The sequence below is a fragment of the Colletes latitarsis genome, chromosome 10 (assembly GCF_051014445.1).
Source record: "Colletes latitarsis isolate SP2378_abdomen chromosome 10, iyColLati1, whole genome shotgun sequence".
NCBI lineage: Eukaryota > Metazoa > Arthropoda > Insecta > Hymenoptera > Colletidae > Colletes > Colletes latitarsis.
The window spans coordinates 14,812,599-14,829,492 of NC_135143.1; the positions used below are offsets into that span (position 1 = coordinate 14,812,599).

Genomic DNA, 16,894 nt, shown 5'->3' on the forward strand with positions numbered 1-16,894 from the left:
CCAGATTTAAAGAAAAAGATTTAATCGCAATATAAAAGTACATGTACATGGGTATTAAAAATATTATACACCTACTAAAACAATATACAGGACAAACATATAAATAAAATCAACGAAAACAATGTATAGTCTATACAAAACTGAAACAGCTTCAGTTAGATCAGTCAAACGACGACAAATAGTTGTGTCAAAGAAGAAAGTAGTGTTTGTTTAATTTTCGTCTTCACCCTCGCCAGCGTCCGTCGAATCCATACCTACCTCTTCATAGTCCTTTTCTAAAGCGGCCAAATCTTCTCTGGCCTCGTTGAATTCGCTTTCGTCCATGCTTTCCCCAACGTACCTATAGAACAAAACAATTATTCTCTTATTTTATTTAAACGTTCAGCCGTAAATTATTAATAGGTTTTGAAACCGGTTACCAGTGGACAAATGCTCGTTTCCCAAACATCAAATCGAACTTCCTGTTTAATCTTGTCCATGCCTCGGCAATCGCAGTTGTATTTGCAAGCATCGCCATGGCTCGTTGCACTTTAGCTAGATCGCCACCAGGTACCACAGTCGGTGGCTGATAGTTGATGCCCACCTGAAAACGAAATTAGTATTTTCAGACGCTCCGTTAATTTCACTTAAAAGTTTGATAGACGAATCTTGGAAAATTGGATCATTTTTATGGGGGTTTTCTCTTTTTACGGGGTTAAGGAATAACTTTTCGAACATTCTTGGAACTTCTACATATTCTTCACTAAAATACGCGTTGTTTGCATTTTGAAACATTAAAATCCTCCAATCCGTTCAGAAGTTATGACGTTTTAAAGATACGCAAGAAGTTTTCCCGTGACATTTCTAGCCCGAAATTATATTTTCGGTAAGGAATTTTTTTCTCGAAAATGGTTAGGATTTCAAGGGTATGTTTATTAACCAAACATGATTGCAATTGACCCCTGCAACCAAAAATAATTTTTTTATAATGATGTGCAATTTTTTAATTTTCGATTTTTGTCGCTAGATGGTACCACCATGAATTTCTATGCACGGACACTCTAGGGATATTTTTATATACTCCATTTTTTGAACATTGTATGTATATGTGGAGTTTTGTACTAGTTTAAACTTGAAATCCTTGTCCCATGGACTGAAATTGATTACAAGCTTATCTTTCTATTAGGAAAGACATCGATATTACAAAATAGTAGCGCCATAGGTGGCAAAGCTCTCAAATTTGAACAGGACTTTACCGCCATCACGCATTTAAGTTTGCAACATTAACACTTTCCGCTTCGAGACTGGATCGGTAAACACTCGTTTAAATATGGCAGTTTCATAAATTGTAACATAACAAATATTTAATAGTTCACTTTGTTACTTTCTAGTATATCTAATATCAATGACATTATTTCACGGGTATAACCCGACGATCTGGACGATGTATAACGATAAAGAAGTAGACAGAGCTGTACCTTGAACCCAGTAGGACACCAATCGACAAACTGTATCGCCCTCTTCGTTTTGATCGTCGCGATGGACGCGTTGACGTCTTTTGGTACCACATCGCCCCTGTACAGCAGGCAACATGCCATATACTTGCCCCTCTGTGGATTGCATTTAACCATCTGCATTGCAGGTTCGAAGCAAGACGACGTCAACTCCATCACGGTGAGCTGCTCGTGATAGGCCTTCTCGATGGAAACGATCGGCGCGTATGTAGCCAGAGGGAAATGGATCCTTGGATAGGGGACCAGGTTCGTCTGGAACTCCGTCAGGTCGACGTTCAGCGCCCCGTCGAACCTCAACGAGGCTGTGATGGAGGAAACGATCTGGCCGATCAGTCGGTTCAAGTTCGTGTACGTCGGTCGCTCGATGTCCAGATTCCGTCTGCAAATGTCGTAGATCGCCTCGTTGTCCACCAGGAACGCGCAATCCGAATGCTCGAGGGTGGTGTGCGTGGTCAGGATCGCGTTGTACGGTTCCACCACTGCAGTGGAGATCTGTGGTGATGGATAGATCGCGAACTCCAGTTTGGCCTTCTTCCCGTAGTCTATGGAGAGACGCTCCATCAGCAGACTGGTGAACCCTGAACCGGTACCACCGCCGAACGCGTGGAAGATGAGAAATCCTTGCAGACCGCTGCACATGTCCGCGATCTTGCGAATCCTGTCCAGCACCAGGTCGATTATTTCCTTTCCCAAAGTGTAGTGACCCCTCGCGTAGTTGTTCGCGGCATCCTCTTTACCGGAGATAAGTTGCTCCGGATGGAAGAGCTGATGGTAGGTTCCCGTACGGACTTCGTCTAAGGTGAGTGATTAGTTAGGTTTGAACCGAAGATTGTATAGATATCTGATTAATTAGAGCAGGTTGCAAATACAGGGTGTTCGATCAACCATAGGAAAAATTTTAATGGGGGATTCTAGGGACCAAAATAAGACGAATATCAAAACTACCAATTTGTTGATCGAGACTTCGTTAAAAAGTTATTAACGTTTAATGTTTCGCCTGTAGAACGTTCTACAGACGGAACTTCAAACGTTAATAACTTTTTAACGAAGCCTCGATCAACAAATTGGTATTCTTGATTTTCGTCTTATTTTGGCCTCTAAAATCTCTCATTAAAATTTTCCCAGGAATGGCCGAACACACTATATAGAGAGCATGAGACTTACCAATGACTGTAGGTTCGAGGTCCAAGAACACGGCTCGTGGAACATATTTTCCACCACCAGTTTCACTGAAAAAGGTTTGGAACCCTTCGTCATTAGGGCAACCCTGAGGTGGCAGCATACCATCGGGTTGTATGCCATGCTCCAAGCAGTACAATTCCCAGCAAGCGTTTCCCATTTGAACGCCGCCTTGGCCAATGTGAACTGATAGTACCTCACGCTGATAAATTAGGAAGAAAGTTGTTTAAATAAAATTTGCATGGGCGCGAAGGATTCTTATTATATTTGCAAAAAGGGTTGCTATATTTAAAGCAATAGTATGATCTGCAAATGATTAATATACAAACTTTCGAAGTACTTTATACTCCGTAAGTTATTTAATTGTGAAAGGCTATTACCATTTTCGCGATTCCTTGATGATGTTAGAAAATGGAGGGTGAGACGAACAAACCACGTTGACAAGATGAACGAGTCTAACTAAATGTAGTCTCGAGTCCCGAGGAATTTTGTTTTCGTTGCCGAGTAACGATCGTCATTACGGTGAAGCAATTCGCATGTCAATTGAATGGAAAATATATTTGATTCAAATCCATAAAACGATCGAGCAATTGTTAGACCAACGATAGGGAAATGAATTAATTTCTATTTATTTATAATCTAATTTGAATTAATCCAAAAATATATAGAGGGATTCTGATTTAATTGGGACACATTAAACTATGTGTCAGTCATGAATTTTGCTATGAAGAAATAATTAATTTTATCCGTTAAGGGTGGCCACCCCTGTTCGAAGAACAGTTCGCTCCGTGTACCACCCGACGAGGTGGCCGAGAGGTTAAGGCGTTGGACTGCTAATCCAATGTGCTCTGCACGCGTGGGTTCGAATCCCATCCTCGTCGACTTACTTTTTGCTTTTGGTACAACTGTATTTCATTTAACTCATTCGCTTAAATATACTAACGTATCGTTCGCGTTAAAAGGAGTGATTTTATAAGAGTTTTTGTTAATAAGATTAGTGGTCTGTTTAAAAATGAAGTATAGAAACAATGAAATGGAATACATGCAACTAGGACCAGTATAAAGGAAGTAGGTAATTATCATATTGATAATATCATACTATAGTTAGTCGATGTCGACATCACATCTATCGATATCGATTATCGATAATGCTGCTATTTGACTTTCTTTCGAAATAAACAGAAACGATTTGTTTCATTCTCAAATATAATTTATTATCTACTCATTATAAAAATATCGTTTAGCGTACATTAAACAAATTTAGACAGTACATTAATATATCATACAATAATAATATATAAAATATGTTCTATTTATACATCGAGATTTTAAATGCGGAATAAAACTATAGTTTTGTATTAATTATATATTAGCTAAGGCACCATTTTTGATTGCAAGGATATTATAGATATAAAATTACTGGCAGTGGGTGAATTAAGACAGATCATGTTATAAGTTAGTTTAAAAATACATTTCGAACGTTAATTATCGTTTATTACGTTTTAACGAATATGGGATATTTTCTTACTCTTGTCGTTTTCGATCGGCGGTGGCGGACCTTTGGCATTTTGGTGTCGATTATATACACTGGAAGAAATAAATAGATACATCGTATTTCAAAGCGTATTCGAAGTATGAAAACACCGCTTTTAGTACTCACTATTTATATGTTTCAGAACGAATGTAATCCATAACGTGCGATATACCCACTTGTAGCTGATCGCCAATCGGAGTAACCCATGGATTAAATTCCATTCTGAATACTGCTTTATTACTTACCAAATCCAGGTTTCCTGTAACACGATTCTTCGATAAATATCTCCAAACTGTAGCCTAATTGTAAAACGTTATTGTAACCGGCGTTTACCTATTTCTGGAGGTAAAACTGTCAATCGATTTCCTTGAATATGTAACTCTCTCAGGCGCGTCAATTCGCCTATTTCTTTTGGTAATTCTATTAAATCGTTCTCTCTCAAGACAAGCTAGAAAGCAATTAAAAGACATGCATAATTTACAAGTAACAGGAACAACAACAGTTATGAGAGTATTTTCATACTTACAATTTGTAAATTTTTTAATTGTCCAATTTCAGGGGGTAAATATTCAAAATCGTTGTCGGCCAAATAGAGTGCTCTTAACGTTTCTGTAAAAATAAATATCGTACTTTATACCTAGAAAAAGATATATTTATTTAAATATTGATCTTATACTAACCCATCATAAAAAAATTTCCTGGTAAATTTTTTTCATTCAGATTATTATATGTTAAATCTAACACTTCCAATACTGGAAATGCACCAAATCCACGCGGAAGCACATCCAATTTGTTCATTCTGTAAATTTATTTGAATTGCTCCTTAAATTTTAGGTAACTTCTATGTAATGTTTATGCAAAACTACAATAATGTATATCTAAGCAACAAACTTACCCAACATTGAGAATCCTTAGCTTTGGCATCTGTGACAATGAGACAGGAAGCTCAGTAATATGATTATTAAACAGATTCAATATTTCCAAATTGATCAAATTTGCCAGACCTGGTGGTATAACTATAGAAAGAACATATTTGTAAACAACTGATTGCTCCCCATTTAATTTCGATTTTCCAACAGAAATTTACCTTGAATCTTATTGTGGCTTAAAGTCAATCTGGTTATATTGATCATAGTAACTAAAAAGAAAAAAACGAATTAATAAATAATTAAAAATTAAAGGAAACTGAATTCCAAGTGTTGGGAGAAATTGAACTGTTGAATAAATAACAATATTATTCATATCAAAATCAATGTTTGCAGTAATTATAAAGAAGAGGATTCTCTTTAATAATTTCGTCATTGATATTTTGAATTGTTATATTTTTGAAAATAATTTGGTACGCATGCGTCGACACGCCCACCTCGTGGGCAGTGACAAATGGCCACCTCAGATTTCTATCCGCTCCAAAAAACCAGTCGCGACAAGTTGCCTAATTTGGCGAACGGAACGGGTCCCATGTAGGTATGAAAGACTCACGTAACCCAGGCATCTCCTCGAACGTCGAGATACCCTTATCAAAGAGATCCAACTCTGGATTTTGGATCTCGCGGGCCTCATCGAGCATCTTTTTCGCTTTTGACATCTTCCCGGCTGGAATACACGACACTGGTGCTCGATTCATTGCGCGCGCAATTGTACCACGTCAGAGTTGTAAATAAATATACGTGCACCTCCCCGCGTCTTCATGCACTGACTTCACCTCCGGTCGACTACATTTTATCCACAGATCTCCATATTCTATGTATTGGCTGCTGTACAGGGCATGGGGTATCTAACCATAAGAAGCATTTGAGGCAATTTGAAGGCTGCCATCATTGAGAATGAACCACTGGTGGTACCTGGCAGGCATTACATCTACTAAGTTACTAGATTGTAGTAACTAGATAGAATGTTCAATCGAATAAACGTTGCAAATCAATCATTCTATTGATTATCATTATTATACGTACATGAAATTTACAGTACATGCACAATAATAAATCGTACTATCACTGTACAAATACATCGTACTATTACTGCATCCAAAAAATAGTAGCTTGATAAGCTTATGTTTATCAAAAGAGTTTGATTAATTTTGATGTGTAGCATGCGTTGATAACTCTTTAATTTTGTTGGTTGCTTTTAAAATCGATTCAATTACTGTTTTCTCATCTTGTTCGCTTAATTGTGATCACGTTCGAGCATGTAAACGGTACGGTGATCGTGATTCGACTGCAGGTAACATGTATACGCGTGTATACTTGGGAGAGACGCGTTAATCTCAATTATCATTTCATTTTTATTATAATGCGTTCTATCTTGAGGGTTTCTATTTTTATACCGGCGGAGGAGCGACTGATTTCTCTGCCATCTGTGAACCAATAAGAAAATTCTTGATGCGACTTGCATAGTGCGCGACCTCGACTCTGGATTTGTGTGTTCTTGAAGAAATGAACGGTTGTATTTATGATGTCCAATGCAAAAGGTATTTTGCGTGTTATTGCTCAATCGAAAGATAATCGATCCCGAAAAATTCTTTGTTAGCATTCGCGAAACGATGCCTGATAAATTGACTGTGCGTTAGTCTTGCACGAGTCGATGTCACAGGCTGCTTGTTTGTTCAATGTATTTTTACGTTTTGTTGCGTTACAGCGGTTCAAAGTCTCTTAGAGACCAATAATATTTATCTACAATGTTTCCAAGTATCTATTTCGTTTGGCTTAAAATTTGAACGAATTGTATGACTTTCTTGTAAACTTCACACATTTATGTTACGACGTAACGACGTACGACGAGTTTGCGACATTACTCCGTAGACTACGATGAACAGATTTATATGTAATAATTTTCGGCATTGTACTTGTCAGTATTAGAGTATTTGTGTTTGCATTACCATTTTGCAGGTAACTTTATAATTACTGTGTTCATCAAAGCTTCTAAACGTCTATTAAGTAGAATTTAAGAAAAATATCAATTGTGTTTGATACGAAACAATTGTACAACATGCTTTCCAACTGTGGTGATACAACTGAAATGACTGGTATTTATTTTTGTAATGCACAGTACTAATGTATCCAAACTCCAAGTGTTTATGGATAATGCCTATTGTAGGTCCTCTGCAATCGACGATTATAGAGGGTATCTCTAGTACAGATAGTGTTGGTACACACAGTGACATTTCTGGGCATACTACAATCTGTGGAAGGCCCAAAATGGATGTGGCTTGTGTGTTGGATGTACAACAACAGGAACACTTAGCACAGAGAAGAAAAGCTTTGGAAGAAGTCAGACAAGCATGTTATCTAGTTAATGCCAATATACATCATATACAGGTATTATAGCTTTTAGATACTATGGATCATATGCTTTAATATTGAATCTGTAAACATACTTGTTTGTTGGGTTTTTTAGTTTGAAAAGCTGGATTTTGGGGAAACAAATGTACTTGATACATTCTATAATGCAGATGTAGCTGTTGTGGACTTGAGCATTCAACTACAGCAGTCTGCATTGTTTTATCACCTTGGTGTTAGAGAAAGTTTTGGCATGAAAGAGAACATCCTGTTGCATAATGATGTAGACACTGAAACAACAATTAGGCTCAAAGTATGTCCTGTATTATATTAACGATTTAAATACTAAAAGTAAGCTTCACTATTATAAATATTGTACTTTAATTTACAGTTATCATGTGGCAGCTATACATTTGTTTCATACCGGGTGGTAGACTGTGGTTCATGCGTTGCTACAAATCCAGCTACTACCAGACTTACCGGGGAGGAAGTGGTAGATCCAAAACAACATCTTACACTGAAGCTTAAAAAGTTATTTCAAGATGTTGAAGTACAATCTAAGTATGTTTTCACTTTTCATTGCATCATTATCGTATGTTGTTTTTTTTAGATAAGGAACGAAAATTAGCGTTTTCTAGTCTTAATTATATCATAGTGCATAGTGCATTTGTTTCTTATCTTATCGTTTAGTACATAAAATTGTTTTAAATCACTTGTACAACCATACGGAATCTTACCAAGTATAATAAATTTGAACTTATTTATGCGTTACACGTACCTAGAAGTAGTGCCGTACTTCTAGTTTCGTTAACAAATGTACGATTTTTGTAGAGCACACATGAAAGAAAAGTTCCTAGCAGATTTGCGTAAAGCACGCGAAACGTATTCGGGCGAAGAACTTTCGAAAGCTTTGAACAATATGCGTAAACGTTTGGACGACCCGAACGTTTTGTCTGGAGAGGTTGTCTTAAACGTACTCATTTCCTTCCGTGAAATACAGGTAATGTAACATGTGTTTCATTCTAGAAAGCATTCCTTTACTAATCGCCGTTGTGAATTTTTTTTAGGATTACGATGCAATGGTGCAGTTAGTCGATGATCTAAGAACAATACCGACTCACAAAAATTACATTAATACTCCGGCTATTCGGTACCTGTATGCATTTGCTTTAAATCGACGAAACAAGGAAGGCGATAGAGAAAGGGCATTAAAAGTTATAGAAAAAGCTTTGGAAAAGAAAGAAAATCATGTTCCTGATATGTTATGTTTGTGCGGGAGAATATATAAGGATAAATTTGTAGAAAGTAGACATACGGACGAAGAAAGTTTAAAGAACGCGATCCATTGGTATAGAAAAGGCTTCGAGGTACGACATGCAATTTATTTGCTTTCTAGATGAAAGATCTTTAAATTGCACAATTTCTTTGATTATAACGTAACATTTGTGCATTAGGTTCAACCAAACGAATATGCCGGGATCAATCTCGCCACGTTGTTGGTTATAGCGGGAAACGAATTTTCAAAGAGCGAAGAATTGCAGCATATTGGCATGGTGTTGAATAATCTCATCGGCAAGAAGGGTAGCTTGTCGAGTTTAAAAGATTATTGGGATGTGGCTACGTTCTTCGAAATCAGTGTGCTGGCCGAGGATTATTCGAAAGCTATTCAAGCCGCCGAGTGCATGTTCAAATTGAAGCCGCCAAACTGGTACGTATCGATTTTAATCGAAGCGTCAAGAATCGAAATGAAAATTTCTGTACATTAACGAGATTTCCTATCGATAGGTACCTGAAATCGACAATAGGAAATATAACGCTGATAGATAGGTTTCGTAAAAAGAACGAAGAAGCTGAGGTTTCGCCAGAGGAGCAAATATTTAGTTTTTGGATGGACTACTTTGTCGAAGCCACGAAATCGGAAGTTGGAGATAGTATACGGTTTCCAGTAAGTTGATAAATGGAATCGTTCTACAAAGGATCCAGTTTCCAATTCGGGAGACTATGGCTTATAATATTGTGTTACCAATCCAGCTTACTTCTGTACATTTTGGGTCAAAGTAAGAATAATATAAAACTGCTCTTAGTGCAGATTTTAGCTCGACTTTAATGAAAAGAGATTTTTATTAACTTTCAGTTCTAGCGAAAAGATATATTAGTCACCAGGTTCTTTTGTTTTCAGCTCTTAGTGCTGGAGCCAACGAAGATCTTGATGCCGAGCTATGTAAACGTTAACCTCGGGGCAGAAGAGAAATCGGTACAAATATGGAATTTATGTTTAGACAATATGAAGAACAACTGCAAACAAGTCCACGATTGGTTATTCACCGCGAACATGATACGTAGCGTTAGCCTATACAAACGAGACGAGCGTTGCCTTTTTTTATACGTTCATCAGAATTCCGACGATTTCCAAATGTATTTTCCGTCCGTTCAATGCAGACAAAGATTTTACGATTTAATCTTGGAAATGACCAGGGACCAAGAAGGCATGGTTGCAGACTTGGATGCTTACTTGACCGACGACAGAATGAAGGTTCGTGGGCAGATTTTAAATTAACATCTATCTTCGATCGAATTTCTTTTACGAATGTTTTTCGGTTTATAGTTTGAGTATGAATTAGACGATCAGAATAAACGAATAATATTGGGAAAGGGTACATACGGAGTCGTGTACGCAGCTCGAGATCTAAATACTCAGGTTAGAATCGCGGTTAAAGAGATTCGGGAACGAAATTTAGGAGATGTTCAACCTTTGCACGAAGAAATTAAATTACATAGTCAACTAAGGCACAGAAATATCGTGCAATATCTTGGTTCAGTCAGCGAAGACGGATACTTCAAAATATTTATGGAGCAAGTTCCTGGAGGTGAATAAACAATGCGTAATAATTTAAAAGGAAAGCATACGATATATTTGTTTTGTGCTTATTCCTTCAGGTAGTTTATCGGCTTTATTAAGATCCAAGTGGGGTCCCCTAAAAGAAAACGAATCTACGATTGCTTATTATACCAAACAAATTCTAGAAGGTCTCAAGTATCTCCATGATCAGAAAATCGTCCATCGAGATATTAAAGGTCAAATATAATATTGATAACTTCGTTTAGTGGAAACATTCAAATTTTCATTGTGACTATTGTTTTTAGGCGATAATGTTCTAGTAAATACGTATAGTGGGGTAGTAAAGATATCAGATTTTGGCATGTCAAAACGTTTAGCTGGGTTATGTCCAAGTACGGAAACGTTTACTGGAACGTTACAGTACATGGCACCAGAAGTTATAGACAAAGGACAACGTGGATACGGGGCTCCCGTAAGTTACACGTTTCATATACAGTACTTTAACTGCATACTGTAAATTGTATAACAGTATAATGTAAAATGCAGGCAGACATTTGGTCTCTGGGTTGCACGATAGTTGAAATGGCGACTGGTAAACCACCATTTATCGAGTTGGGATCGCCTCAAGCAGCAGTTTTTAAGGCAAGTTAGAAATATTTTCGAAGTCATACAAATGCAGATATCTTTTAAATCCTACTTGTTTCGGTAGGTTGGATATTACAAAATACACCCAGAAATTCCATCAGAACTATCTGAAAGGGCAAAGAGTTTCATATTGCGTTGTTTCGAACCAAACCCCGACATAAGAGCAACTGCGGCCGAGTTATTAGAAGATCCATTTTTAAACGAGTGTGTATTATACAATATATGAGTAAATTGTTGTATACGTAGACATATTATAAATAATGTGTTTTGCATGTATATGTACAGAAAAAAGAAAACCAATCGATTGGTAGCGCCACCAGATTTCAGTCGTAGCATTTCAGTACCTGCCGATAGATTCGAACGTTTAGGAAAATCCGACAAAACGAACAATAATCACATCGTTTCCGCTGCGCCCATTCAAACTTCGCAGTCGGACGATAGGTAACGTAAACGATTTATTTACGTAATACACATCATATATGCCCGAATAGCCTTGTTGTTACAGTTCACGAATATTCTCAGTTTTTGTCTCGCTTTGGCATAGAAAGGGATATGTTCATACGTTCATTTAGATGTTAGAAATAGCTTTTGTGCTAGTCAGAGCAATTTATAATGATAATACGATGAACAGTATTTTTACAGCATAAATAATAAATCTGAATACATTGCACAGAATGTATTTAATTTTCTGTTTTATTTTTTCATTCTTACACGATTTATTTATAAGAATAAATATATTTTTTGCTACCACATTCTTAGTAAGTATCTGTTATGATGAAATATAATCGAAAAGTGTTACATACAGTGGAGGGTTGACAAAGTCAAGTCCACTAAGGGAGCGCAGTCCAGCACACCTACTGTCTCCTATCAGCATGCCCACTGCAACCCTTTCTTTTAACAGGTATGGTACTAACTTTATAAACGGTTGATTCTCTTCATGAAGGTATAGCAAATAACAGTAATATACTTAATAGTTGAGAAATTAATTATCATTAACATCGGCTACCCGGTATACTTTATTATTAGCAATGCAATAATTTGTGCTATTAAATGTTAATGTGTTGTGGGCAACGCGGAGTTTCCTGTTTATAATTGTAATGTACGTAATTTAGTCTCTGCTTTAAGAAACGAAGACGAAGAGCAATTTGCTATTTTAATATTCGTCGTATACATATATATTTTAAGCCAATAATACTACGATCCGAAGCTTGGTGTACTAAACCAGTACAATAGAAATACATTAAAATCTTGATTATATAATCGAGTAACTGGATCTTAATACTCTGCATATGCTTCGTAATCATGCTTACTATCCGTTTTAAAACATTGTTCAGAATATACTCGTAACTTCATCGATTGTTATATGTATTCAGGTGTATTTCCAATCAGAAGTTCTGCCAGGAAATGTTTTTGCCCTTGTAACACGTGCATCACGCAAACTCAACACTCGGAAGCTTAAGAACGTAAATATAAACAGCGTTTAAAATTAACGTTAGCCTCTCGTGTTTTTAGCGCAATAGGAACCACACCGTCTATAGAAACAAGCGAATCCGACACAGCTGGAGCGTCAATGACCCGAAGAAGTTCCTCGGGCGGATTGTTATCGCCGGAAGTTGAATTAGGAGGTGAGCTGTCGTACACGCACCCCGATAAAAATGACAGCTCACGCGTGTTGTATTTATCTTTTCAGCAATATTCTTAATGTTTCCCAGTTATAACGAATAATAGGAAAATATACTGAAAGAATACGCGTGTGCTGTCTTTTTCATTCGGAAGTATAAATAACTTTCAAATATTTGATCGAATTATTCGATCTTTGTGTTTCCGTGCCGTTAATAGGTCAACCAGGACAAAAAACTGGCGAAGAGCAAGAAGGTTTCTATTTACTGAAGAAAGACAGTCAAAGAAGAATGACGCTTACTAGAGTCCTTACGCAAGACGAGGCAAAAATCTGCGAAGTATGGATGAGGGGTATACATCAAGCAGAAGGCCAAACTGTTCTTCAAATGGTAATTAATTGTATATTTTTACTAATATACACTGTACGATTCAAATAACAATTTTATTTCTTTTCTCTTTGTTCAGAGCCATTTAGTTTTGTTGATGCGTGCTCTGAGGGATTATATCGCGGAACAAAATCACGAAGTAATCGGGACTGCCATTCGAACGTTAAAAGAAGAGTTAGATTTTGATTCCACTGCCATCAATCATTTAAATCTAGCTATTTACCTTTTTCAAACTGCAGTGAACGAGGTTCTACGAATGCATAGCATAAAGCCACACTGGATGTTCGCACTGGACAACTTAGTCAGAAATGCAGTTCAAGCTGCCATCACTGTACTCTCTCCTGGTAAGGATCCAATGATTTTTTCTATATAAATTTGGGCTATTTGATACATTTTATCCGTAAATAATTAAAGTCACTGCATTAAAAATTACTACGCGGGTAGCGTAAGTGATAGCGGACGTGTTAAATCCGGGCTAGATTCACACGGCCTTTCATCTGGTGATAAAACCAGACGTGTATTGTATATACGTATCAAGTGCGATACATATGGAGATGTATTATCGTGTCAACTCTAAAAATACCTCGAAGGAAAGTCATCACCAATAATAAGGGATCCCTTGTGAATCTAGACCAGACCTCAGTGAGCAGTTTACTGCTCTCCATGAGTGTGCGCCATTCAGAAAAATCGTTCATAAAGAAATGTAAATAAATGTTTGTAAATCTACGTTGTAGAACTCGGAGCCAATTTGCTGGGTCAAGAACGCGTCCAAACCGGCGGTCAAGGTCCAGAAGAAGGATCTACGTCCGGCGTATCGACCGTAAATTCCGTAAAATCTCAGAAAACCGGCGATTCCGTTGATAACAAGTATTGGAAAGAATACCGAGATCAAATGGGAGATATGAAAATGGAGAACATGAGATTGCTGCAAGAGTTACTTGAAAGTCAAAAGTCGTATCAGATTTTGTTGCAGCAAGCTCTCGATGAGCAACGAGCTCAGGTTAATACCTTGACGCGGCTATGCGAAAGCATTAGCAGAAGAACTATGAGGCAGGAATCAGGGTAGGTCTCAATATCTCTATTTTCAAGCGTTTTGTAAGAATATTTTGTTTTTCTCATTTTATGTCCGCAGCTATAATTCTTCCGTGTCTGGAAACAATCAGCCGGTGTCTGTGATTGTTAGCGATGCACAGCTTGATGCAGCTTCGTATACGGATCAAGCCCTCATCGAGTGGTTACAAAATCTACAAATAGACAATGCCTCTATGGAAAGGGTAAATGTTTAATTGATATTAAAGCGTCACAGCTTGTGTTCATTTGATATTTTGATAATGTGAGTAAATATGCGTGGGCTGTCGCAAAGATTAAAAATGCATATTCAATTATTACTTCCAGTTTATGTACGAGCAGTACACATTGGAGGACATCTTGTGTTACGTTACTCGCGATGATATCCGCAAGCTTAATCTCAGGTAAATGTTACAATTTTTTTTTGTATACACGGAATATGTGTATGTAATTAACAAAGTGTTTATTTAGAGGGGGAATTGAACTCAGGATATGGCAAGCTATATTAAAGCATCGACAAGGTAACGGCGATTAAATCAGGATGAGACAAACATAATTGATTGTAATATTAAGTTGCGCGCAACATTGGAATTGGTCAACTTCATGCAGGGTAAAATACTTGTTCAAAATGTGGCTGCCACGGGATACCAATGGCTAACAAACAAAGTTATTAGATGATGATTAATAATAAACGTAATGCTTGTGTCGTTTGTTAAAATACTTTTCCGTGAATCGCCTTTGCGGAGAATTTTGAATGCACAATGATATTATTAGTTTATTTTGTAGTTCCTAATTATAGAGTATTGAATAGTTACGAGACAGATATGTACATACGACGAATTTTGCGTATACTGATTTGTTTTAAAGGAACTTGTTACAGTTGAAGTTTACATAACCTGTTGGGAATATATTTAATAATTGTGTTTGATAGAAATCAGTATTGTTGCGTCGAATGACTTTACATGCCGTGGTATATCGTATGCAAAATTTGTCTATTCTAAAATTATAGATTTCGCTCGACTCGTTAATGTAAATTATTGATCTTGCCAAGTTTAACAAATCGATATCGCAATTACAAGGAAGATGATCGTTATTTATCTGAAAATTTCGAGTTCTATCGACGCTACTGCCAGAAAAAAAACTGATATTACTGAGGAAATATATGTACATGTAAGAAGTTGCCTTATACTTTTGTGTTCAGAGACAACTGAATAAATACAAACGAATCACAGTTGCTAAGCTAAGACATCTGCGAATGGATGCTCGCGTATGCAGCGCGCTTATTTATATTTCGCGTCGATACAATGTTGCGAGTGAGTTGAGATTTAGAGGAGATACGTAATCACCGAAAACGCGAAAGGTCATTCATACGCAATGATTAGCTTTGGATAAAGATATTTTTCAGAGGAATTAAGCAAAGAATCGTAGTGCCTTACAAACAGTGTAATAGTACAAGAGAAGATATTTATTACGCGGAAATGATAAATGTTTTGTTGTTGTATTTCTATATTTCTGAAGATTTATCTAAGTTTTCTTAGACACACGCGAGAATGTTCATTAGACAAACGGTTCTTGCGTATGTTAGCTATGTATATAAAAATGCTTGTTATAGTTTGAAATAAGAGTTTGCTATTAATTGTGCGCCTGAAGTCTGCTACACGTACGTTTCACCGATTTTTGTAGACACAAATTTTTATATAACCTCAAATTTCATGCTTACTCACGCGATTTCTTGCGGAGAGAATTCGTGCTTCCTTTATACACTGTATAGAATAACAACGAACCGTGTCTTCTCGCATCTCCAATGCCACTTCCGTTGCAATGATACATTATGATCGTGAGAAACAATTTAAACAAAAGTGCCTAATCGCATCAGGGACATCGAATAATTTCAGTTAGATCGTACGTTAACGCATACGGTCTCAGCGACTCGGAGACCAAACGTCGACTAAAATAATTAAAGGGTCGTCTGCCTAAATGCTTTTATTCTTAAAAATTTGTTATATTAAATACATAATATATTTTGTAATTGACCAAAATTGTTTTCAGACACGACTCTGTAATTATTTCGAATAACTGTAGAAGTTGAACTACAGAATATCGATGAAAGATTTTCTGCCGAGATGTTCCGATTGCCTTCGGATAATTGTGCTCAAACGACGAGTAACAATCATATTGAGCGCAATGATCTCGACTAATCGTTAAGGAGTTTCCATTGCTGTTTTCATCCACTGTATTCGTAAGATTAATTATCCTCGTTACTCTTTCAGGCTGAAATTTGTAATAAAGATTCCAGCGAACAGATAAGTCGCCTTTCATTCCTCGATCCCCAGTTATATTGGATGGTAGAAGGTCCCTCGGAAAAAATTGCACCGTTTAATTGAAATCGAAAGTAAACGAAGCTAAGAAACGGTTCCGGGTGACGAAGGGAGACCAGTACGTGATCAGTTCGAGGGCAGAGATGCCAGAAAGGCACCGAAGGTGCTCTCCCACACTATGTCAGATCACGCGTACGTGAGCTCGTGGAGTTTCGGAAACCCAACAAGGACAAAATGACGCATGTCCTCTTTCTCGATTCTCCGAAGTTGCCCGAAGTAATTTCGGACCGTCTCATGGGAGTCGAGAGAGAAAGGCTTATATTTCCCTTCTCGCTCTTGAACAACTAATATCCGACCTCCCATCAACAGATCTCCACTGGCCTCTGCTGACCGCTGCTGACCACTCCTGGAATTTTTGACAACGTATAACGATTACGACTGGCTACTATTAGTCTCTCCCAGCCTCTGCTGACCGCTGCTGACCACTCCTGGAATTTCTGACAACGTATGACGATTACTACTGACGTCTGCCAGCCT

The 16,894-nt window shown here is 37.3% G+C and overlaps 3 protein-coding genes and 1 non-coding gene across 7 annotated transcripts; 2 read left to right on the plus strand and 2 right to left on the minus strand.

The window, feature by feature from the left end:
- Nucleotides 1–210: 210 nt before the first annotated feature.
- Nucleotides 211–6,954, minus strand: LOC143347200 (tubulin alpha-1 chain). Of its 2 annotated transcripts, XM_076776197.1 has the most exons (5): nucleotides 6,934–6,954; nucleotides 2,658–2,874; nucleotides 1,458–2,287; nucleotides 420–583; nucleotides 211–340 (listed from the first exon to the last, which is right to left on the minus strand). In XM_076776197.1, exons 1-5 carry the CDS (start codon nucleotides 6,952–6,954, stop codon nucleotides 211–213), a joined length of 1,362 nt encoding a protein of 453 aa, XP_076632312.1. The 2 variants fall into 2 exon arrangements, with proteins under 2 accessions (XP_076632312.1, XP_076632313.1); XM_076776198.1 differs by lacking the exon at nucleotides 6,934–6,954 and having other exon boundaries at nucleotides 2,658–2,847.
- Nucleotides 3,472–3,553, plus strand: Trnas-gcu (transfer RNA serine (anticodon GCU)). Its single transcript has one exon. It is a non-coding gene; the product is annotated as a tRNA-Ser (tRNA).
- On the minus strand, nucleotides 3,882–6,028 carry Ics (ras suppressor protein 1). The gene is made up of 8 exons (XM_076774125.1): nucleotides 5,686–6,028; nucleotides 5,294–5,344; nucleotides 5,102–5,222; nucleotides 4,887–5,005; nucleotides 4,733–4,815; nucleotides 4,540–4,654; nucleotides 4,333–4,465; nucleotides 3,882–4,259 (listed from the first exon to the last, which is right to left on the minus strand). Exons 1-8 carry the CDS (start codon nucleotides 5,828–5,830, stop codon nucleotides 4,175–4,177), a joined length of 852 nt encoding a protein of 283 aa, XP_076630240.1. The 5' UTR covers nucleotides 5,831–6,028; the 3' UTR covers nucleotides 3,882–4,174.
- Ask1 (apoptotic signal-regulating kinase 1) lies at nucleotides 6,519–16,400 on the plus strand. Of its 3 annotated transcripts, none has more exons than XM_076776193.1 (24): nucleotides 6,519–6,673; nucleotides 7,092–7,228; nucleotides 7,300–7,520; nucleotides 7,600–7,794; nucleotides 7,873–8,042; nucleotides 8,313–8,481; nucleotides 8,549–8,848; nucleotides 8,936–9,189; nucleotides 9,267–9,426; nucleotides 9,661–10,014; nucleotides 10,087–10,348; nucleotides 10,419–10,556; nucleotides 10,626–10,792; nucleotides 10,867–10,962; nucleotides 11,030–11,169; nucleotides 11,251–11,406; nucleotides 11,759–11,866; nucleotides 12,478–12,590; nucleotides 12,805–12,974; nucleotides 13,051–13,315; nucleotides 13,706–14,033; nucleotides 14,104–14,245; nucleotides 14,367–14,443; nucleotides 14,511–16,400. In XM_076776193.1, exons 2-24 carry the CDS (start codon nucleotides 7,192–7,194, stop codon nucleotides 14,572–14,574), a joined length of 4,086 nt encoding a protein of 1,361 aa, XP_076632308.1. In that variant the 5' UTR covers nucleotides 6,519–6,673; nucleotides 7,092–7,191; the 3' UTR covers nucleotides 14,575–16,400. The 3 variants fall into 3 exon arrangements, with proteins under 3 accessions (XP_076632308.1, XP_076632310.1, XP_076632311.1); XM_076776195.1 differs by having other exon boundaries at nucleotides 11,771–11,866; nucleotides 14,511–16,394; XM_076776196.1 differs by lacking the exon at nucleotides 11,759–11,866 and having other exon boundaries at nucleotides 14,511–16,398.
- The last annotated feature ends 494 nt before the right edge of the window (nucleotides 16,401–16,894 follow it).